General features: G+C 33.7%; 3 protein-coding genes across 4 annotated transcripts; 1 reads left to right on the top strand and 2 right to left on the bottom strand.

Moving 5' to 3' along the window:
- Positions 1-3,281: 3,281 nt before the first annotated feature.
- On the top strand, positions 3,282-5,939 carry TCP8 (TCP family transcription factor). Of its 2 annotated transcripts, XR_007027557.2 has the most exons (3): positions 3,282-5,387; positions 5,556-5,638; positions 5,725-5,939. XR_007027557.2 is itself a non-coding variant. In XM_047294383.2 (2 exons), exon 1 carries the CDS (start codon positions 3,807-3,809, stop codon positions 5,373-5,375), a length of 1,569 nt encoding a protein of 522 aa, XP_047150339.1. In that variant the 5' UTR covers positions 3,282-3,806; the 3' UTR covers positions 5,376-5,387; positions 5,556-5,939. The 2 variants fall into 2 exon arrangements, 1 of the variants encoding a protein (XP_047150339.1); XM_047294383.2 differs by having other exon boundaries at positions 5,556-5,939.
- Positions 5,940-8,740: 2,801 nt separating this feature from the next.
- On the bottom strand, positions 8,741-15,553 carry LOC124822392 (etoposide-induced protein). The gene is made up of 11 exons (XM_047294388.2): positions 15,240-15,553; positions 14,057-14,207; positions 13,591-13,643; positions 11,483-11,617; positions 11,300-11,363; positions 11,104-11,189; positions 10,940-11,022; positions 10,431-10,507; positions 10,170-10,285; positions 9,365-9,470; positions 8,741-9,193 (listed from the first exon to the last, which is right to left on the bottom strand). Exons 1-10 carry the CDS (start codon positions 15,401-15,403, stop codon positions 9,404-9,406), a joined length of 996 nt encoding a protein of 331 aa, XP_047150344.1. The 5' UTR covers positions 15,404-15,553; the 3' UTR covers positions 8,741-9,193; positions 9,365-9,403.
- Positions 15,554-17,131: 1,578 nt separating this feature from the next.
- LOC124822385 (putative magnesium transporter NIPA4) lies at positions 17,132-23,349 on the bottom strand. The gene is made up of 9 exons (XM_047294381.2): positions 22,802-23,349; positions 21,847-21,903; positions 21,250-21,340; positions 21,017-21,177; positions 20,799-20,926; positions 20,564-20,701; positions 18,715-18,807; positions 17,652-17,757; positions 17,132-17,541 (listed from the first exon to the last, which is right to left on the bottom strand). Exons 1-9 carry the CDS (start codon positions 22,956-22,958, stop codon positions 17,432-17,434), a joined length of 1,041 nt encoding a protein of 346 aa, XP_047150337.1. The 5' UTR covers positions 22,959-23,349; the 3' UTR covers positions 17,132-17,431.

Raw genomic sequence — 23,349 nt, 5'->3', positions numbered from 1 at the left:
AATATTAAAATTGTTGCAAGTCATAACTTTTCACCTTCTGAACTTTCCTTCTACTATTGGAAAGATTTGAATAGAAAACACTGTTCAAACACTTACATTTAACTATTGAAACTTTAAATTAATTTATTATATAGTTTTGAATTAATACATAAGATATAATAATTAAGTATCTATAAATATATTTTATTGTTATATAAAATAAACAATAAAAATAACTAATAAAATAAAATGTATTTATATATTTTTTATTATTTATTAATATACTTTTATTATAAAACATATTTTTTATTTACTAACTATAATAATAATTATTTCATATTTTAATAAATCTAGTTTTCACTTCAATTTAATAATTAATTTTATTTATAAAATATTTTTTTAATATCAAATTTTCACAATTTTTTTATCATTATTTCTTTAATTCAAACAATTTCATTCTTAATTTTTTTCTTCTCAAATTTAATTATTTCAACTATTTTAAATCTATCATTCAAAAACACAGATTTATGGAAGAAGAATCTCTGATATATACCTTATTGAATGATTTAATAATAATATCATATGTAACTCACCTTCATAATCTATTTATAAGTGTTTCAACTAAGAGTACAAATGTAGATAAAGACTAAACAATTTGTTATTTTTAAGATTTATAGTTTAAAATAACTTTATAATTCTCATATAAATAATTTTTTAATTCATTATACTAAATTAAGAATGTGTGTGTGAAGTTTAAGTTCATCCCTATGTACACAAAGTTGCATATAATAACAAGTTATTGCAATTGAAATGTGTGTTCTTCCTTATTAAAAAAATATATTTATGTTTATGTAATATTTGGCAACAGAGATTATGAGTAACAAAAAACAAGTTAAGAATCATCAATAATTTTTTTACTAAAGAATGTTTAAACAAAAGGAGTGACACAAAGAAAGAAGAAGCAATATTTAAATTTAATGCATGCAATTATTCTTGACTTTTCTTTTTATAGAAACATAATATTAATAATAGTACATATAAATTTATAACATTTTATATTATGGGTTTAAAAAAAATCTAACTGAAACACAAAGAAATTTGTTTAGCATATTAGATTGATTTATTTACTATTAATAATAAGATCCATCAAAAACTACAAAAGGGAGAAAGATTAAAATATGTATTAATTGTTTGTTGGGAGTGTGAAGAAATGTTGGAAGTGGATGTACAAAAGTGAATGGTTTTGATTATTTATTTTTTGAATAAAAATGGTTGCATGGCTATATTTGGCAAAGCTTGATTAGCAGGAAGATGAGATTTTAAAAAAGGAAAGCAAGCAGGAACAGAAAGAAATAAAGATTGGCACTGAAATACCACTGATAGGACATAGTAAACTTATTTTTAGCAGAAGGCACAGATTTAGATAACACCTACACCATTCTTTTTTTATTTTTTAATCATCTTCATTCAAACACACCAATTTCCTCTGACAATTTCTGCCACACCATCATTTTCAAACCACACCACTGCTATTTCATATCTCATATTTCATATTTCATATTTCACCACTCTTTTTTCTGGAATTTCCAGCAAAATTCAACAATAATAATACACACCAAATGGAGAAGTCTCTGTCAAGAACCTTTTTTTTTTATAGGAAAGAACCAAACAAAGGTGGTGTGATGTATGAACAGTAATTTTCACTGTGACTGTCCTCAAGCAGCAGGCACTACAGTAAAACCAATACTCATTTACCAACATGCCCTTTTGTTTTTTTATGTATTAATTGTGATCTCTGTGATAATGGCAACTGATTTGTTGAATTTAATACTGTCATGAGAGGTTAGAGATAAAGACGAAGGTTTGGTTAGTACATTTAATTACGTGTTATCATTATCTGTACAATCTGAAACACTATAATAAGCCAAAGGGGGGTCCAGATTGGATTGTAATTTTCTTTTGTTTTTTTAAGCTCTGACTGATTGGTGTTTTCATTATTTTTAGTTCAAGATTTCTGAATTTTGATTCCAGAATAATATAGCTGCTGGAAATATATAAAAAGTAAAACTGATAGAGACACGCATCAAGTACTGTTTCCAAGTTTGGTCACCAAAGTTGTGACAGGACAAATTTGTACACTTCATAAAAATACAACTCAAAGGGTTGCAGAATACACAAACTTTTCATCTAATTTTTTAAATCAGAATGGTACAGCTTGTTTCTCCAGCTGGAGAACATTATAGAAAGTTTTGAATGCAACCAATGGAAAAACAATTAGGAAAAACTGTATTTTTACTTAGTCAAAAAAGTGTTTTTTTTTTCACTGCTTTACTTTTTCTCTCCGTTCATGGAATATTTACACAGAAGGGTTGACATGTATGTAAAAATTGAAATTACCTGTGTATAATAATATCAGGGTTATGCAATGTATAAGTATATGGAAAGTTCAAACATTTGAAATGATTGCGTAACGGTTCTTTCATTCTGCTTTGAACTTTTTGGATTAAGGTGAAAATGTGGTAAGTTTGGTTTACTGTATTTATGAAAGGATCAAAACCAATTGCACCCTATATTTATGTTAATGTTCCATTATCAGTTTTTTCTTCTTTCTTTTAAACTATTGTGTAAAGTTTCTGAACATGTTAATGGTTTTGACACGATATACTAACTTACATGATTATATTTAGTGAAAGAAAAACAGTGGTGTAAAAGATAATCACAGAAATAAGAGTGGTGAATCCTGATTTCAATCATTCGACCCTTTTGAGCTGAAATGGTTTTGTTTCCTTTGAGATTATTGAGTCTATATATAGTAGGCTAAGGCATTTTAGTGATAAAGGTTCTACTTTTAGTCACTGAATGTGACATGTGTGTAAGATGAACTTTAATTCAGATGGGATTCAAAGAATATAAAGCTTCCAATGTGGTTGTTTGAGAAGAGATTGGATGTGGATGATTCCACAGTGCATTAGCCTAATTTAGATTAAGAAACTGATGAATGTTGTTTTTGTTTGAACGGTGTTGCATGGAATTTGAGGAGAGTGATGATGGCATGAAAAGGGAGAGGGGCAATTGTGTCTTTGTGAATGATCCCACTAGTGAAAAAGTGGAGTGCTCAACCAAATTTGACCATGGGAGAGAAAAGGAATTGAAATATAGAAAAAGCATAAAAAAGAAAGAAAGAAAGACACAGAATGTGCATTAGATGCCTTTATCTGATGCTCATGTCTTCATCTCTCTGTATTCATTCTATTGTATTCTACACATTAACAGTATACATTATACAGTATAATACAGTATAATACAGTATATATGGCATTAACGATGTCACCCACCCACTTCATCATCAACCCCAGAACTCCTACTTACCTTTTTATCTTTTACTTAGAGATTTAACATATCTCTGAAGCTGAAAACATATTTGGAGTTTGTTGGGTGAATGAAAGAAAGAGAAAGATGGAATTTTGAAGGGGAAAATTGAGAATTCCTTTTACGAGACCCCACGAGTGGCTTTGTGTTTGGTGTTATGGTCTGAGCAGAGAGGAAGACAATAGTCAATCAAAAGGGAAGAACCCCACAAAGTGAGGTCCAAAGACTCAAAATTTAAAAACTCTTTCTCTTTCTTTCTTTCTTTCTCTCTCTTTGTCTCTCTTCTTTCTCTTTCTGTCTAAAAGGGAAATAGAGAATGGGGACGAGGGAGATAGAGTCGGAAGAATGGGGGTCATGATTCATCATCCAAACCCATTTCATTCCATTGCCTTCAAAGAAAAATTAAAAACAAAAAAATAAAAAAGACAAGTAAATCTGATCAGAGCCTCCCCCACCAAATGGAACTATCAGATTTGCAAAACAACAAGCAAAACATCACCAACACAAACAACACCAACACAAAAACAAACACAGGACCACCACCAGGAGCAGCTGCAGCTGCTGCAGCTGCTGCTGGCGGTGGCGGCGGTGGTAGTGGTGGTGGTGTTAGTGGTGCTACTCATCCTCGTCCACACCCCCACCATCATCACCAACAATCCTCTTCTTCCCATGTTGTCAGGCCAAACCCTCCATCTCCTTTCATCTCTTCCTCCACCACTTCTTCTTCTTCTAATTCTTCCTCCTCTTCCTCTTCTGCGTCAGCTTCTTCCCACATCATCGATGCCTCCTTGGCCATCGCCACCAGATCTGATGATTCCGCCAACAAGACCCAACCGCTCTCCACCGCCGTCGCCGAGCCCTCCCCCGCCGCCAACCCTCCCAAGCGATCCACCAAGGACAGGCATACCAAGGTAGACGGCCGCGGCCGCAGAATTCGAATGCCCGCCACCTGCGCTGCTAGGGTTTTCCAATTGACTAGAGAATTGGGCCACAAGTCCGACGGAGAGACCATCGAGTGGCTCCTCCAGCAGGCCGAGCCCGCCATCATCGCCGCCACCGGGACCGGCACCATCCCCGCTAATTTCTCCACCCTCAACGTCTCCTTCCGCAGCAGCGGCTCCACGTTGTCCGCACCGCCGTCCAAGTCGGCCCCGCACACCTTTCACGGCGCGCTCGCACTCGCTCACCACCCTTACGATGAAGCCTTTCAGCACACCGCTTTACTTGGCTTCCACCCTCACGCTCACGCTCACCAGCAGCACCAACAGCACCAGCAGCACCAGCAGCAACTTCTTTCCGCCGATCAAATCGCGGAAGCGCTTCCCAGCGGCGGCGGTGACTCCGGCGATAGCTATCTCAGGAAACGCTACCGAGAAGATCTGTTCAAAGACGATAACATTAACTCCCAATCACAGAACGAGAGCGGTGACGGTTCTTCGCCTAAAACTCCGAACCTACAGCTACCGAAGCAGCAGCCCCAGCAGCAAAACGAAGCTGGTTCTGGGCTTCTCAGGCCCACGAATTTGCTACCCGCCACAGCGATGTGGGCCGTGGCACCCGCTCCAGCGAGTGGACCTCCGGGCAGCACAATTTGGATGCTTCCGGTAACCGCGGCTTCTTCCGGTTCTGCTGCAGCTGCCGCTTCAGCCTCTTCTTCTGGCGGTGGTGGATCCTCTGCGAGTTCGGAGAGTCAGATGTGGCCTTTTCCTCAGAGTGGTTTCATGCCAAGGTTCAATCTTCCGAGTGCGCTTGAATTCCAAGGCGCACGTGCGGGTTCTCTGCAATTAGGGTCAATGTTAATGCCGCAGCAACCGTCTCAACATCTGGGTCTCGCCATGTCCGACTCCAACTTCGGCATGTTAGCTGCCCTTAATGCTTACTCAAGACCTGGTTTCAATATTAATTCCGACAATCATCATCCTCATCACCATCACCATCATCACCATCATCATCCCTTGGAGCATCAGCATCAACATCAACATCAACCCAGTGAGAGTGGAGAAGATGCTCCTAACAGCTCCCAATGAACTCTCAAATTGGTTAGTTGGTTTCGTTTTCATCTGTAGATTCTGTGCTGTAAATATGTCAAAATTTCAATCTATATATATATATGTTCCTCCATTTAACTTGTATTTTGAAGTTGTAATTTGTGGAGGAAGAGCTGCAGTTTGATTATTGGATTTCTTTTTTCCATTTTTTTCTTGCAGATTGGAAGTTGAGTTGAATGAATTTGTGATAAGTGAGTGCTTTTGAAAAATCCATGGATGCATGCTAGCTCATGCTCATCACAGTTGAGTAGATAATTAGATGTGCTTCTGATTATGCTTTTTTTTTTAATTTATTATTTACATTTTTTTGCACTTCTTTTCTTTGTAGAGAGTGCATTTTCTTTAGCTTGATCTGGAGATCTCGGTATGTTTGGTTTTGGTCCAAAGGGACGTAGGAAACTGAGAGAGTTTGTATAGGAGGAAATTTGTCTTGCTATTTTCATTTACTTTATTTGCTTCTTCTCTTTTCTTTCTATGTATGACAGCATGAAAAAAATATTAAAACAAAGGAATTTAAATGGAAAGATTTGATTTCCTTCCTTCCATGCTACTCCTCATATATCTTTTTGTTTCTTTCCTTGTATAATTCAATTTTTTTCTACTCATAAAATAGCATATATATACTGTATTAAACATGCTGCCAGTTTATTTTCCTTCTAGTGTTATTATTAAATGATATTTCCCTTTTAACTTTGTTTGTTTGTGTGAAGTTATTAAATGAATTAATACAAAGATTCCTCTTACAGTAGGAAAGAAATAATTTTTAGTAAAACTGTAAACAGAAAAGGATAAAATAATTAGAATGGCAGAAGACAACTAAGCAAAATAGGATTGTGAGGAAAGAAAAGAGTGTGAGAGTAAAGTATATAAATAGTAATTATTGGTAGCTTCACTATACAGATCTCAGTTTATAAACTTCAGGGGATGTCAGAGGATGGAAGCCATTCATTTTCACCACTCTTCTTTTCTCACTTATAAAAGAACTTCAAAATTGAAATCCTCACTCCATAGCATAGCTTGAATTATTAGTTTAGTGGTATACCTATGATATTGGTTGATTGTGTATAGGTTTAGGAAGTGATAGGTTGGTTTGACATTGATGATGGTGTGATATTTAAAGAATTGGTGATGTAAAGATGATGAAAAAAGGTTATATATATATATATATATATATATATATATATATATATATATATATATTTAGTGGGGAAAATGAGAAAGTTGAAGATTGAATAATGGAGATGGGAAAAAGACAAAAGAAAGAGAAAGAGAAATGCATAGATAATGAAGAAGAAGCAGGACGGCAAGGAAAATGACTCTGGTGTTGACTTTAACAGTCAATTTCAGATTACTTACTTACTACACTCTGTTCATTGCCCAATCATTCTTCTCTCTTTCTAATTTTTCCCTTTTTATCTTTTACCCTTATTTCCTCTCCCAATTTTCATTCTTTTTTCAATTTCACAATCCAATTTCCAAACATAGATACTAATGTTTGAAACAGCAAACCAAACATTATATTAATATATGTGTGCATGTATTTTTACAAACATGTGAATATGGAAACCCCTACCTTTCTACTTTGTTACCAGACAAAACTAAACTTTCACTCACTTTACACTAAAATTTACCTTCTTTTATCAAAATAAAAAGTCTCCAAGGTTTGAAAAACTATGAAATTGGGAATAGTATATGACAGTGGAGTAGTACTAAAATACAAGGGTTTTAGTTAGTAGGAAAAACTCAAGTTTTGACCTAAGGATTAAAAAATAATTATTTCATGTTTAATTATAAGGATATCGGAAGACGTGTTTTTGGGTTTTTCACTTTATGTGTTTAAGGAAAGGACACGGAGGAATGATGAGAGAGAGATTGAAGGAAGAAACGAACGGCCAGGATGGATTCTATCGATCCATCGATCAAGCTGTATTAAGTATTGGGTGGGGACCATCTCACCGAATATGTGAATAGCGAATCATAATAATAAAGTGCCACGCGCTTCACGTGCTCCAATCATATGCCTCCCAAGTGCGGGTTTGGTTTTGAGCAAAGCAAGTGTGATTCTGTAACAGTGCCGCGCGTGGTCCTCAAACTATGGGACAATGATTCTCTCTTCCACTCTTTCACTGCTTTTATGTTTTTCTGCTAAACTCTTTCCCACCGCATAACATGTGAGATAAAAAAAAACAGTAATAATTTTTTATTTCATCAAATTTATCAAAATACAAATTTTTACGACCTTCCCTTTAATTAATTATTTAATAAATGCAGAAAGGTATGTTAGAGAGAAGGTACTACACAGTTCGTCCTTAAACATTTATTTCTTTCTGAATAATATCTTAGATATTATTTTATATTTATATTTTCTCTAATGTATTTAAATTTTTATATAGTTTATTCATTGGAATTTAAACTTCACTCTACATAGGACAAGTTTAAGTTAATGCTGACCGGATATACTGATTTTAAATACGAATTTGAAGAATGAGGCCACTATAATTAATTAATATATCTTGTAACGTATATCTCAACATAAATAATATAATATAACTATACATTAGGTATAAAATTGTATTTTAATTATTCAACATTATAATTTATATTGCATTAGTTGAGACTTAGATGATTTGGAGTAAAGGCTAAGTTTGTTGGAAAGAAAATGCATTAGATATAACATCTTAAATATTAACTGAACTAAAATCTTTTCATCGTTGATCTAATAGAATATACGAATCATTAACATCTCTGGAAACAAAGTTTAAAAAAAAAATTGATATCGTAAAATTCAAAAGGAAAAATATTATATAAAAGTAAAATGGCACTCGATCCTTTAATGTGTTTTTTTTGTCCTACAGAGTCTTCAACCGTGATATTGTTCTACCTAAATATAGCTAAAACTATTATTATTATTATTAGTTATTTTATCTTAAATAACTACTGTATTTTATCTATCTATCTATATACACACACACAACATATATATTAATGCTTTATAAGACTGCTATCGGTTGTAATTTTGCACAATATTTATTAGGGGTATCCAGTAACTAGTTTCATTACAATGTTGGAGTGAACTCAACAAAAGGGGGAGTGGGAATAGCAAAAACATAAACACGTAAACAAAAGTAATAAATATATATATGCAATTGCCCATATTTCATACAAAACTTTGTTGCAGCAAATTATGTTTCAATGTGTACACGTCATTTATATAGAAAATAGGAGAACAAATTTTCTATAAATTAAATTAATCAATTTTTTGTTCATGAATAATTTTTTTTATATTTAATTTTCTGATATTAATTTCAACTAAAATAAGAAAAATGAATGACCATTTACTAAAATGAAGATAAAAGTCATTTATTTAAAACATAAAAAATGATACATAAAGGAGAACCTGCATAGATATGATTTACCTTGACACATTTATATATGAACTCAAGGACTTTCTATCAGGTAGTAGATAACTACTGCATGTGTCCACAAACTCTTGTAGCTGTGGCACATGAACTACTACTAGAACAAAAAAACTGTCAAATTTCAAAGCCTGGCATTAAATGAAAGAGAATTTCAAAGACTAGCATTCCATCACTGCTTGAAAGATATATGCACACTTCAAATTTCAATGACCATGTTTTAAATACAGCATGGTTTGTATAAAATGTTAGGAAGGAGTAGATTCCTATACAGTAATTTTGTCTGTAATGTGGTCCAGTTTGGTGATTTTTGATCTCTCTGCGTCTGAATTCTGAATCACGTGTGCAGCCCATCACATCAGTTGTTACATAAAATTGGTCCTACACCATTAAAAAGGAGACAGATATAGCAAAAGAAACAAATTGATGAACTTTTAGCAAAAGTGAAAGGGGAAGGTGGGAGGGAGTTGCTCATATATGCTGAATAACTATTTGCACAGTAAAGTATAAAATAAATACAGCCTTTGAGGACAAATCTGTTTGTGTTCTCACCTGTCATCAGCAATGCCAGAATAACTGACCACGACAACCTTATTGTTCTTTTCTGTCTTGCACCTGGTCCCCTTTTTCCAGTGGGAAAAGAGATAATATCCACAGCCTACACAAATACCAATCAGTTTGGCTAAAATCATAATGCATCATGCAAGCTCACCATCACTCATTAACTCGTTACCAGAATTTTGGGTCATCAAATTGCGATTCATTCATTGCATGTTGTACCTCATACTAAGAGTAAAAAGACACTCGGGATAAAATGTAAACTACCAGAAATAAGTTGAGAATCAAGAAACATTAGTTTTTTATCATAAGCTAGAATCACGAAACATTAGTTTTTTATCATAAGCTAGAATCACAGAATCATTTAAACTATAACAATATAACATTAGACAATTCCTTTTCCACTGGAAGAGTTTAATATCTTATAGTGGCCAAATAATAGCAGCATTTTCCATCTATAGCAAATGGTGAAGATTTCTATCAAACAGACAAAAATAACATTAACTTTTAACATATATTTTCAACCTGAAAGATCCATGTATTTAGAGGCAGAAACAAAGAAGAGGTGAAGAAAATGTATGGTTACTAACAAGGATTTGGCAGCCTCGGTTTCGTCAAAGAAAAATGCAATTTTCATGATCATTGGAACAACTGACTCATCGGAGTATGTAGTGTCTTCAATTATCATATAAAATCATTAGGCATTATTCACCCTTTTACTCTTTTGGGTCTACTTGCCTAGTAGCTAAGTTTATTAATGCAATGTCTAGAGCAAACGGATGTTTAATGAAGAGCTTACGACACTTTGTCTGCAACATAAAATATTGGAAGTCTTTCCAATCCAGCAGCTCTCCACTTATGTTTTTCGAAGGATATTTCTAGCTCTGACTCTGATCCAGTTGCAGTTAGAACAAACTGAAATATACAATATAAGTTTATAGTTCAGTATATAGTTTATTCATGATATTTAGTTTTGAATATCAAAAGGAAACGAAAAATACATAAAAAAAATGCAGGAGACAAAAAACTAGAAGGGAAATAAACAGCATAGTCACCATACCAGTGGGAAAAGTACAGCCATAATCCCATAACTAACAAGGGGAGAGAAAAAGAATATGGCCAAAACACACGGGCTCCCTGTGAGGACATAAGTTACATATTAATCTCAAATATCATGCAAAACATAGGTAAATTATTGGACAAAAAAAGTGTTCCAATGTAGTTTATCATTCTTCAAGATGATAGAATTAAGAATGAATTTTAAACTTCAGCAGCTATGGAGACAATTTCAATATGAATTATATGGATTCTGCTAACTAACTTTCCACTTCACAATGTTGAAATTCTCCAAACCTCATCCATATTCCCATAGTCATCATCCTTCCACCTACAACCTATAACTTTGTCACTTACGCGTGTTACAGAGACTGATTATGATTTAACCTTTTATCGCATAAAACCAATAAAACCAATCAAAGGAAATCCTCATGATCTAACATGTGAAATTCTCTTGCCAAGATGATTTGTTAATTCTCCCGATTAGTTCTAGTTGATTGCAAGCATACTCACCGAATCCCGCAAAAAATGGCCAGTAAGACTCAAAGTAGTCCAGCCTTCTGTCAAGAGCCACTTCATTGAAGTTCCATTTGTACCTAATGAAAAAAACATATTTAATGAGCATGCGTTCAACTATCAAAGACATCAAATAACAGATGAAATTACAGACCACGTACTCGAAGCAGTAATATGCATACATCCAGGAAAGGAGAAAAAAATTAATCAGCTTGCCTATATATGGTATGTATCCTGTTGCATATACCTGCATATAACATCAGAAATAGCATATGTAAGGATTATTTTTACTGCATATCAGAGCGTGCAAATGTTATCCTACACTCATGGAAACTGAAATTGTAACGATTTTAGTACCTCAAGAAAAAAAACACCCAAAAGCAGTATCGAGTACACCTGCTGTCCTATTCCAATCATGACCCTGAATTAAGTAAACACAGTAGCTGAACCTTTTCCACTATTTACCGCAAAAAAAAAACTGATACCAAATAGAAAAAAAAAAATATTGCTCCGCAAAGTAACTATTAATTAGAACTTTACCCTCCCAAGCCAGACGGTCCTTTTACATGATGAGCATCTTGCATACTTGGAGAGTTGTTTTGGCTTGAGCCTTTCTCTACAGTCAGCTTAGATCTTCCCATTGCAGCATACCCATACTTGGCAATGTCATTGTACCTAAAAACAATGTGTTAGTAATTCTGATAGGAATAAATGCTAAATGCTAAATGTTTAGACTGCTCAGAAGCAAAAGACAGCAAATAAGTCTCCAAACAGATGCTAAACACCACAGTTTGTCTTCTGCATATGGACGATAGGATAGGACATACTAATCTTAAATAACAGACATTGCTGAGGAACAAAAGCTCTCTCTTATTCAAATTGCACTTGGAAAACCATGTAATCGTACCACTTCAACAAAATTCTAGCAACAACCATGACAGTGAAAGGGTATTTTATTTGGAGAAAATGGGGCATATTCAGAAAAGGTGCCTAGCACAACCATGACTAATTTTGTACCCTTCAGGTTTTTGCTGGCCAGTAATAAAACGCATGGAAGCCTCTTGCATCGAGGAGAAAATTGAGTTCTCCTATAGAACAGAATTTAGTCCTTCCACTTATAATAGCAGCTTCAAATGAAATAATTTCCTCATTTTTCGTCTGGAAATAATTAAAAAGGGGAAAAATGTAATCACACACATCAAATATGTCATAATTTTACAGGAGTCCGAACTACATAAGGACTGAATTTCTCCTGCCCTAGACAACCAATCTAATGGATTTCCACTCTAGGAAGCCACTATTTGGTGCAGTTCAATTGGATTCAATACACGCAGTATTGATCATAAAATCTTTGATGTTTAGATCTAGGAGCCTCCGTTATTTTGTCATTCACACCCAAAATTTGGAAGGTGAAATCAACGAATGCTGCGGGTGTTGTAATCCCTCTTACATGTCATCATGCATTTCCACAAGAAACTTGGCAATGTTCCTGACTATTAAGCATGGACACGGCTTATATATATTTATACACGAACACACACACTCATATATATATATATATATATATATATATATATATATATATATATATTAGAAAATATTATCAAAATCACAAAATAAATAAGATCTAAGGTCAAATATCACAATAAGATGCATATATTCAGATGATAATAAGTCTCATAAAAATATTACTAAGAGACATCTTACTCCATAAAAAAATGTAAGAGAATTTGAGAAACAATCATTGTAAAGAAAATTCCAAAAAAATATATCAAATTTTTAACCTGCATGGGCAAGAACCAACACTGGTTCAACTATGGACAATGGCTAGTTTGATAGACAGTGACTAGCAATGGGGTAAACACGAAAAATGATGGAAAACCACATGAGTTTGTGAAAAAAGAGGAAATAAGCGGCGTTAGATTCACATGTCCAGCAGGTAGGCCATGTCTGATCCGACTGGCCACATTGGATGGAAACAGCGTTTCAGAAATGTGTTTGTGCTTCTTAGGTTCCTGATGCTACTCATCAAGGAGCTCACCCTATCTGAACGTTCATTCAACCAAACTAAGGGCTTCCTTCAATTTCAAGCCACAATTTGCAACAATATCTATTGATTGGAGAGTGGATTCAATAGCCTCTACATAAGCATCAATCAAATCAATGGCACCAATTATGTGGATAGTCATGCAGGTGATTTAAATGTTACCACAAACCTCTAGATGAAAGCACCTAGTAATGGAGAAACCTCCAAGCCTTGAACTCAGGTAGAAAACTAAAAAACAACCACATCCCTTCTAGATGATCACTCTTCCATATCACATCTTTATAAACTATAATTTCCAACAAGAATTCCAGCCCAGCACTGATTTTGGATAGAAAAAGCAGTTTATAATATTTATGATTGCATATATGGATATAGAATGGGCTGAAAGGCTGTAATATTTCTACGTTTTGTTCTTTTCATGTTTGGAGAATATCTAGTCCGCTTAAGAGCACTCTGTTTATTCTACCTGGTTGATGAAGCTTCAGACATGTACACATATGAAAAAACTTGACAACGAGCATAACTAAATAACCATGGTCAGCCCAAGATATACAAAATGAAAATAAAGATGCAAGACAGATGATTAGAAAGAAAATCTTACCAAATTGTGCTGAGAACTATGCTGAACACGTATAATGGGTAAAACCAGAGCACCTGCAGGAAACAAAAAGAAGGACAATCACAACAGATTAAATGGAAAACCAAATTCAAAATTGCAGAGTTTTTTCTTGTGCAAACTAGATACACCAAAATATCTAAAATGCATTGCATCAAAAGAAAATAAATAAAAAAATCTCAGGAATTATACAACTAGCATTGCAAACATTGACTTTTGAAATTTCACATTTTCATTAGATCTTCCATGCTTTTCTCATTAATAGATTCTTCCAAACTGGTTCAGCAATTATGCAAACATTCAAGGCAAAACTTGTCAAAGATTCTTCAAATAATATGAATAATGAAAATCCATGTGTTATAATGGAAAACAGAATCAACTTGGAAAGAAACACAACAAAGTACTTTGTATGGTCAGTGTGCACTTTAAAAGTAGTACATTTTATACTTACGTAACAGAGCTGAATGAGTGCCAGACGTAAGAAAGAATAAAATTTCAAAGTGCCACCTAAGTCACACAGTTCATGAGAAACAAATTGTGAGCATTGACCAGGTAATATCCACCACAATGCAGGGATCACAACTGACTTTAGGACGAATATACTGCACAAAAATTTAAAGATTTTCAAATTCTTATACAAGTAGAAGTCAGATTCGTGATTGTGAAGTACAATCCATAGACGACAAAAAATATTCAGGTATCAACACCTAATTGTCAATCAGATTTCTTCCACTCATTACGTCAAAAGTATACATAATCCAATTCTTGGCAGCAAATTCTTATTCTCCGTGTTAAAATAAATTGAACCTAGTTCAATTATTTCATGAGCAAAGCACTTATAAGGGACAAACAGATTTCATTTTGCAGACCTTGGCCCCTCCAAAACCCACTTGTCCAACCACAGACAGCTAACTTACCTAAAACTCAAATTGAGACGTATATCCCAGTAAATTGGAGAAAAAGATTGATTTTTTAGAAAGGCTGATGTGAAAAGGATTATCTATCAAATATTTCAGTTCTGAAAATTCAGTGTGCCCAATTAATGCCTATTAGTATAAATATCATAAAGAACATATGAATATACAGATTGGAATGATAAACTCCAACAATACAATCCTCAAATCCTGAGCACCGTGAACTCCATTATACACGGTTGAGAAGTGAATGAAAAACAGAAATTTTTAATTTTTCACACTGAATAATATATTTTTGTGAAAACTGCTGAAGACTGAATCAAGAGGAGCAAAATGGTACTGACACCACTATCAAGATCATAAATGTTTGACAACAATTTCCATAGGAGACCAAAAACGTTAAAACTGTAGTAAATTGTTAAGTCTATCCCTCAAAGCTCTCCTATTGCTCCGTTCCTTATGAAGAACCAGGTAACAATAACCCTCCTCCGTTATCTCCCTGTGCGCCAACAACCCAATATAGCAAATTGATCACACTCACAACACAACACAACAAAAGACAAGTAACAAAGGTTGTCTGACATCCATTGGATTACAAAATTTGATTTCCCAGTGCAGAGTTGTGGTAATTTAAAGGATGGGGTGTGAATTTTTGTTAAAACGGGTAAAATGGTGAGTAGAGAAAAGAAAATTGAATGTGATTAAAGGGAAAGAAAATACCTTCCTAAAAAAATGAAACCATTTAAGAGGAAACACTGGCCAGTTCGCATCAAAAGGTTGTGGGACCTCATACACAGAAGAACAACGCGATGAAGGCAACAAGCTTCTCCAAAGCCTTCTAACCACAGAGAAGCAGCCATCTTCACTTTGTCGCTCACTTCCATTCTCTGTTTCAGAGAACAAACCAAGCAAAGCAATCGCAACACTCTTCACAGCCCTTTTACTTCATCACGCACGCACGCAACTTTCTAACTTTCTTCCTTTGAATTTTGGTGTTCCGTATAATTGAACCATTTTTTTTCTAAGTTTGTTATATCAGATTTTATGATAACTTTACTTTATAATAACAACCATCTTATAATCTCAAATCACATTTTTTAAAATATTATCGTCGGAATAATATACTCAAGGCATAACTTAAAACATATTTTATTAATTTTTGTACATTTCTAAAATAATTGAAAAAAAAGGAAATAATTTGTTATATTCTCGAGCGAGGATATACTTTTTCACCTTAACATGAGAATAACGACAATTCAAATAACGCAATATAATTTCCATAAAAGTAAAAGATATTCAGAATTTTTTTATAACTGCCTAAATATGATTTTGAATTTATAATTAATATTTTTATCTTATGCAAATGGAAATATTTTGCAACAATATTTTTTTTATATTTATATGAATATTTTAAGTTGGAATATAATATTTTTAATAGTTGTATTACATATCAATTTTTAAAAACACTTTAAGATGAAAAACAAATCTAATATAGTTTGTAATGTAAAATTAAAAACTATTACTTCTTCACGTAAACTAAAATGATAGTAATATTAAAATTTTCTTTTTGACTCCTAAAATGATGAAAATACAATTTAAAGGAGAAAGTTCAATAACATAAGCTATGGTTTGTAAGCGGTTTAAAATTATAATAAAATTTATATTTTGATGAATAAATGTTAACATAGTTTTAAACAATTTATATGTAATTGTCACCGCACTTCATTCTTTTAAATGCATCTCCTCTCAAATCTTAAAAATTCTAATTTAAATAGCAAAGAATGAAAACATTACTCAACATGTTGATTATTTTAATGTATAATAATATAAATTATAATACAATTCTTTTATGAACTTGTAACTATATGATTAGAGTGCAAGTCAAATCATTAATTTTAATTAAATCATTTTTTACTTTGTTCTTGAATTTATCCATAATAATTAATAAAGATTATTTCATATAAACAGTTTTTTAAATTTACTCTGGCTTTTTTTTTTTCACTCAGATTTTACTAGCCATGTACCAATTTATTTCGGTTAAATTGTAATTAAAAAAAACAATATTTGAACTTAATAAAAATTGAAAAACTAACTTGAAAATATAAAGAGTTAATATAAAATAATAAAACATCAGAAAAGATAATCATGGTCCTTTAAAAAGTTGAAGGTAAAAATCTGTAAAATTTCAAAAACCATTAGTAATTTAATATACAAGTTACAAATATATAAGAAAAATGAAATCTTTACTAATTTGCGTTTCCTGCTTCCTTTTTATCCTCTGTTGAACTTACTCTGAAATTTCTTAGTTTCTTCAATATTGTCAAGAAACTCCTAATTCTTGCAATAACAAGTTCAACATAGAATGAAGTCTGTAAAGAAAAAAACTACAGAGTTAAAAAAAAACAGAAGTGTTGTTTATATTAAAAAGAAAAAAACTGGAATGTCTTTGCATTTTACTATTTTTTTTACTGTGCATGGTGCTGAATCTATATATGGACTAAAATTTAAAACAATGAGGCAGGCAATGCATTGGAGCTGGAATCTTACAAGCCTGATTTCCCATATTTAGGTAAAAGAAGCAGAAAATATGGAGTTGAAATGGCAGCAGAGAGTGTCCAGTTCAAAATTTGATGATGAATATTTTCATTTAACTGAGGTACACTATATATAATCAATGTTCAGAAAATTACAATGGGTACGGAGGAGAGTAGAGGAGTACGCAAGGCAAGATCAGAAAGCATAATCATCAACAGTGATGCCAAACTCTCATCCTTCGACTCCAACTGTATCAGGAAAAAAATATGACGGGGAGGGAAATAATCAGAGTAAAATACAGACGACGAACTTGGCAAAATCCCTCCCCAGTGCCTCAAGCTCATTTAGAAAAGCAACATGTTATACAAGAAATATTATCATGTTGATCTCATCGATTCTTGCCGTCTAAGAGGAATGCCTTCCCCACCATCAAACCCATCCTCTTCTGAATGCTTAGCAAGTCTAATAGATGGAGATGTCTGTAAACCTGCACATCAAGTATTATTAGTAAAATACGTGTGAAGATTTCCAAGGTACTATACGTATGAGCTGCAGTGTTGTTAATAATATGAAATTGATACTGTAACTAGATCATACCATCAGCCATATCCTTAGTTTTGTGGAGAAGAAAAGTTCCTGAAAGAATGGTCACAAACCCACATATTTCTGTGATAACTTGCGTTGGACTTTGCCTATCCCAGTCCTGACATCAAATTCAATTCTGAAAGGTTAACTTTCAAAATAATCCAGATTTGAAAGACAATGAATGTGCAAGAAACATTTGAACTGGTAATTCGAACATCAGGAATTGATGAAATTAAATATATGCATTTCCGTATGCTTAATAAGGGAAGCAACAAAAGTTGCTTAACAACCTACTGAATCTACACTCACGTTTATTCATAAAAGCATCTACCTCGCACTTCATTTGTAAGCATTTTATCACAAAGGTATTGGCAAATAAAACTAGGTCGACATACTTATAGTCAACAACCAGCATACAAATATCGTTGAATATCATGTGACAACACCAAAACAAAATGATATTAAGCATTATCCTAACAAACTAACAGCAACAATCCATCTTTTCCCATTAACGGATTAGTTACACACTCCATCCAACCAATGTCATAATACTTTTATCTTAAATCATATCTATAATATTGACTCAAATCCCTCGTGAAGGTTTCCCCATCAGTTTTTCTGATCACTCTGCATTTGGAAAGGAGATCGGGCTTTCCCACCAATTGACTTCTACAAGATTCTTCTTACATGCGTAAACCTTAACAAACTAACAAGTAGTATAATGACAATTGACAAAAGTATAGCATAAATATAAACAATCAGAGGGCTGGGATTTCACCAACTTTCAAGGAGCAAATAAAAAAGAATTCTCAAGTCTGAGCTTCTCTGCCTCTATTAATAATATCTTTCATAATGTTGCGCTCTATTTTACAGTCACAATGAAAACAAATGGAATTTTAAACAAACATTAAAGTAGGGTAGAAAGAAAGATACTTAAAACTTATATCCTGAAGGAAGCTTTAAAACATATTAAACAATATAAAACCAATACTGATTACTTTAACAAAACTGATAGAATCTTAAAGCAAAGCAATGTAGTGCCGTCCAAGAATACCTGTTAGACAAAATAACTTACCTTAAACATAATAACACTAGCCACAATGGTGAATGTTGTGAACATGACATAATATATAGGAGATACCACAGCCGTATTAAAAGTATCCAGTGCCTGATTGCAGAAATGAAAAAAAAAAACATATATCAAATGAATGGTAAAGTAGGAAGAAGTATTCAGTATACCCCAAATCATGAGACTAATATGCATAAAAATAATTGCATAATTTTAGTAAGTAGCAGAACCACGACAAAATACATCCAGGACCATGAAAACATGTAGTTTTATCCTAATACTGCAAATTCAAACGTTAAAGCCAGAGAGAAAATGAACTTATTCCTATAATAAACCACTCAGATACCTAACCCAAAGTTGTCAAACTCAAGACTACATAAACTCATGAAGCTTCTAAAAACTCGATTCATAAACACGTACAAGTTTTACCCAATATAAAAAGATGATATTGAAAAAACAATTAATGACATTCCCATAACATAATAGTCTTAGGGAAAAATCAACATTTCAACTTTAAAATAAAGCAAAATAGCATTTACAAAAATAAAGTGAGATAAAACATTATTACTAAATAAAATCAAACCATTTAAATGACCAAATCATAAATAAATTTGCACAAACAAATTAGTAAAGTGAACATTTTAAAAAGGAGTTAATTTCCTCAAATCATTGAGCTTTGGAAAACACTACAGCTATAGGGGTCAAAGGGGTTAGGGTGGGGGTAAAAAATTACATTAATTTTTAAACTCCTTGACTCTCACTTCTTAACTCGAGTTTAACAAACTGTCCAGAATTTATCCAGAATAGAGTTTGATTGTAAGTTAATACATTTTCTCTACCTAGAGTCATAAAATCACGAGTCTAAGTGTTATCTCGAGTTTGACAACCATGCCTTAACCTTCCTTTATGTGCATTTGTTATTTCTAATAAATTCCAGCCAATAATATAGTGTGTTGTTGACAATTCTCCCAGTCTTAAATTATAAAATTCATCACACTTGCGTTCTCAGACCTTCCAATGTTATTACCCAACTTCAGCCATTTGAATATTGATCAACATCTCAATCTGAATTCACTAATTTACTGATTCAAGAAAATACATGGACTAAAGACTTCTTCCTCATTCATAATCAATAATGCAAAACACAAGATTTGAAGGAATTTACGGCGGAACTACCATGGCAAAATATCTTCACAGTGAGCACTGGTTAGTGCATTCACTATTTCTACTTTCTAGATTAATATTTTCCTTCCTTTTTTGTACTAAATAAAATTCCTTGTTGTGTTAATTAAGTTATTCTGAGCGACCACTCATTCTTATTATATTGTTTCGAAAAATATGATAGATAAATATTCTGACTCGTAAAAAGCCAAAGTTTCCATGTGCATAACTATTCTAACTGCATATGTAGGATCCACTTCAAAATGAAGGTGATTTTGAATTTCCAACAGTTCGCATGCCACACGGGTGAAACTTGGAACTTTAGCTTCAGGGTTTTCCAAAAAATACTAAAAGATGATGAATTCTTGGCCAACTGACAAATGAGAGTCACACTGTCCTTTTTACCTTGTTGATCTTCTTCGTCATTTAGCTATCAATCTTCCTGTCAAATCTGGGGACTTTCTTTATCATCTAAACGCAAGCATTTTACATATTTCCCTTGTTTACATATTTGATACTATGTATTCATTAAACAGTGGATGTGACCAACTATGTTCTTTATTTCTAAACCATTGGACAAAAATTTCAATCAATCACAGTAGTTTACTTAGAGATCACAAGGTCATATGTGATGGCAACATGTTAAAAGTTAAAACACTTACACAACAAATTATGGTTCAAGAAAAAATCGTACCTTATTTAAATAATTCATTTGGGTAAGAACACAAGCTGTTACAACTAGAGTGAAAGCCCAAGTTTGAGGGAATATTAGCTGATTCATCCCAGACAGTGTTAACTTAATGGCAATTCCAAGAGCCTTAACACTCATAACCTGTTAGAAAGGAAAACCTTACAATACAAATACAGGGAGGAAATAACAAAGAGAAAAACTACTATTAGAAAGTCATCAACGAGATAACGAGACATACCGTTAGAGAACCTACAAGGGAACAAACACCGATATAAACCATTATGTGTGTCTGCCCATAGAGAGGAATGAAGTGGAAGATAAGGACAAAAGTAGCCGTTATAACTAAAGCCGCATACAAGAGAAAAGCTGCAGAAGAACAATCTTTTTCTTGGTTAGTCATTCAATACAACATTTATTGAGTACAGGGAGTAGTATACCACGTAGGAACATGGCTACCTGGCTCCATAGCAAGATCCCACACTTCTGTCACAGATTCAATTTCCCGTTCTTGAGGTGCATGCAAAACAATTGTTGTAGATCCCACAACACACAAAACACAACCAAGAATTCCGAAAATATGTAACCTCTCCCTTAAAATAATATGAGCAAGAGCAGCACTGCAAGAAAATGTCACAAGTCAGAATGTACCAATAGCCAAGCAAGAATCTGAAAACTAAGAGGTTTCATGCCTGATAATAATGCTGAGAGCACCAAGTGGAGTGACCAATATAGCTGGAGCAAATGCATAAGCAGCAAAATTGGCAATTTCTCCTACAATCACTGTTGAAATTGCAGATGTGTTAGAAAAAAATTGAATCTGCTCAATATAATAAGCAACTCGTATCAATAAATTGTTCATGGAAATTTTGTTAACGTCTTTAAAAGGCCTGTTGTCCATGATGAAATATTCGCTTGGAAAATGAGTGAAGAAAAAATAGAAAAGAAAAAGTTAGACTGAATAGATGGAAGGTACAGGCGTTAGCAACCTTTATTTACTTTTGTGCATAAATATTTGTAATAAGTTCCAGAAAATGGAAACAGGGAGATGAAGGGGAAAACAAGTATATGAATGATCTTTCGATCAGTTAAGGTTCTGCATAGAACTGAATCTGTATTTATATAACAGCATAGTAACTACATTACTTTCTGCATTTCTAAAATAACTGCAAGCTCAAGAAAACTATAAAAAAAATGGGAACTCGAGGATACACTTAGGAAAGGAAAAATCAACAATACATTCAAGTCACTGGTCCTATAAAAACCAAACAGAATAACGTATAACTCACTTGTTATCATTCCCACCCACCAAAGTGGCTCGTACAAGTAAGAATAACCTCCACTTCCTGTCAGATAAAATTGTATAATCAGTCACTATTGCACATGATCCATCAAGGAGACCATGAAGCAAAATAATATAAACTAGTAACAGCACGATAACATAAGTGAACGGACTTGTACTATATCCATCCTAACAGAAAGAGCAAATGCCAGAAAAAAAGAAACATTAGACAACAACTATTTGTAGATTAAATGATTCAAAGAAAAAGATAAGCATGTAGTAAACAAATAAATCTAAGGCTGAATCAATCGAGTTGATAAGTCTCCATTTCATTTAAATATTAAAAAAAGTGTATCTACAGGAGAAGAATAAGAGATTTCCCTACAGATGAGTAAACGTTTAACTAGCAGCCAGTTTTTCCACCACGTTTCTAACATTTAAAGCAGGAACTCAGGTCACACAGACTCCATTTTTTGAGTGTCGGTGAAAACAATCCAGATCTCTCTTCACTTCATCCCAAGGAGCACAAGAAAATATTGTTGAAACGAGAAAAAAAGAAAAAAAAAACTCCTAAAAAATGGATTAGATTGAGCACATAAAACTGTTTTCTTTCCCCAAGCCCGTCAGAATAATTTAAAACTATCACTCAGTCTGCTTATTCTACGTCCATTTATGTTGTAAAATGAGACGGAGTCATACAGCGCATCGAGTTTAAACTTGAGAGATTTCAGACAATTGAACTCGGGTAGCCAAGAGAAACGAAGAAAAAACTTCAGATCCCCAGAAAATTTAACCCAGACCATTCCACACACTAAACCAAACAAGTGGACAAAAACTAAATAGGCAGAGATCAGTGAAGCAGGAGAAATAAACAGCAGTTAAAATCAAAGGCAGTAGCGAGTAAAAGAAGTAGAAAACTAAAACGAAACGAAATGCAATCGACGGTGAAGAACGAAGGATACCGGCCCTGAGTCCACTGGCACCAGCCTTCTTCAAACCCTTCTTTTTGACAATGAAGCTGGCACCGATGAAGAAGCTGGAGGAGAGAGCGAGGCATAAACCCTTTATATTGTCGGAGGACATTCCCTCGCGCCAGCTGGAACCCGAAGAACTCGCCATGGCGGACGCACGAAGAAGCGACCCAAAACCCTAGCCGTGAGTACAGAGCGAGATCTCGGGCAGCGAAACGAAAGAATCAAGAATCTAACCCTGAATAGGGTTTTCGTGGGTTGATAGAGCTGTCACAAAGGTTCTCTCTCTCTGGATCGGAAATGCTTTGCAATTGCAATTGCATAAGCATAATACATTGAGAAAGAGAGAGAGAAATGGGAAGAAATTGAGAGAAGATAAATAAAAAGTATACACAGTTTTTACAGTGCGAGTGAGACTGCTAACAAGGTCGACGACTGCAACACTCCATTGTTGATTCGCTGCTAATCTTTACTTCATCGGGAATTACTCTCTTTCTCTCTCAACTTCTCTTCTTTTCTTCCTACCCTCCTTTTTCTTT

Source organism: Vigna umbellata, chromosome 5 (assembly GCF_029865625.1).
Source record: "Vigna umbellata cultivar VRB3 chromosome 5, Vumbellata_1.0, whole genome shotgun sequence".
Classification (NCBI taxonomy): Eukaryota; Viridiplantae; Streptophyta; class Magnoliopsida; order Fabales; family Fabaceae; genus Vigna; species Vigna umbellata.
The sequence above is the reverse complement of the archived record's forward strand: the minus strand, read 5'-3'. Positions and strand labels throughout refer to the sequence as shown.

Excerpts from the sequence above, each read along its gene's own strand:
- LOC124822392 (XM_047294388.2), bottom strand. The coding sequence starts at position 15,403 with ATGGAAGTGAGCGACAAAGTGAAGATGGCTGCTTCTCTGTGGTTAGAA. Across the intron at positions 10,286-10,430 it reads TGGCTGTACTTTTCCCACTG|TTTGTTCTAACTGCAACTGG; the intron begins GTATGGTGACTA and ends TGTATATTTCAG. Across the intron at positions 9,471-10,169 it reads TATGTTGCAGACAAAGTGTC|GCTGTGGATATTATCTCTTT; the intron begins GTAAGCTCTTCA and ends GTATTTGTGTAG.
- TCP8 (XM_047294383.2), top strand. The coding sequence starts at position 3,807 with ATGGAACTATCAGATTTGCAAAACAACAAGCAAAACATCACCAACACA.
- LOC124822385 (XM_047294381.2), bottom strand. The coding sequence starts at position 22,958 with ATGGCGAGTTCTTCGGGTTCCAGCTGGCGCGAGGGAATGTCCTCCGAC. Across the intron at positions 21,341-21,846 it reads GTGGGTGGGAATGATAACAA|TGATTGTAGGAGAAATTGCC; the intron begins GTGAGTTATACG and ends CAATTTCAACAG. Across the intron at positions 17,542-17,651 it reads AACTAAGGATATGGCTGATG|GTTTACAGACATCTCCATCT; the intron begins GTATGATCTAGT and ends CTTGATGTGCAG.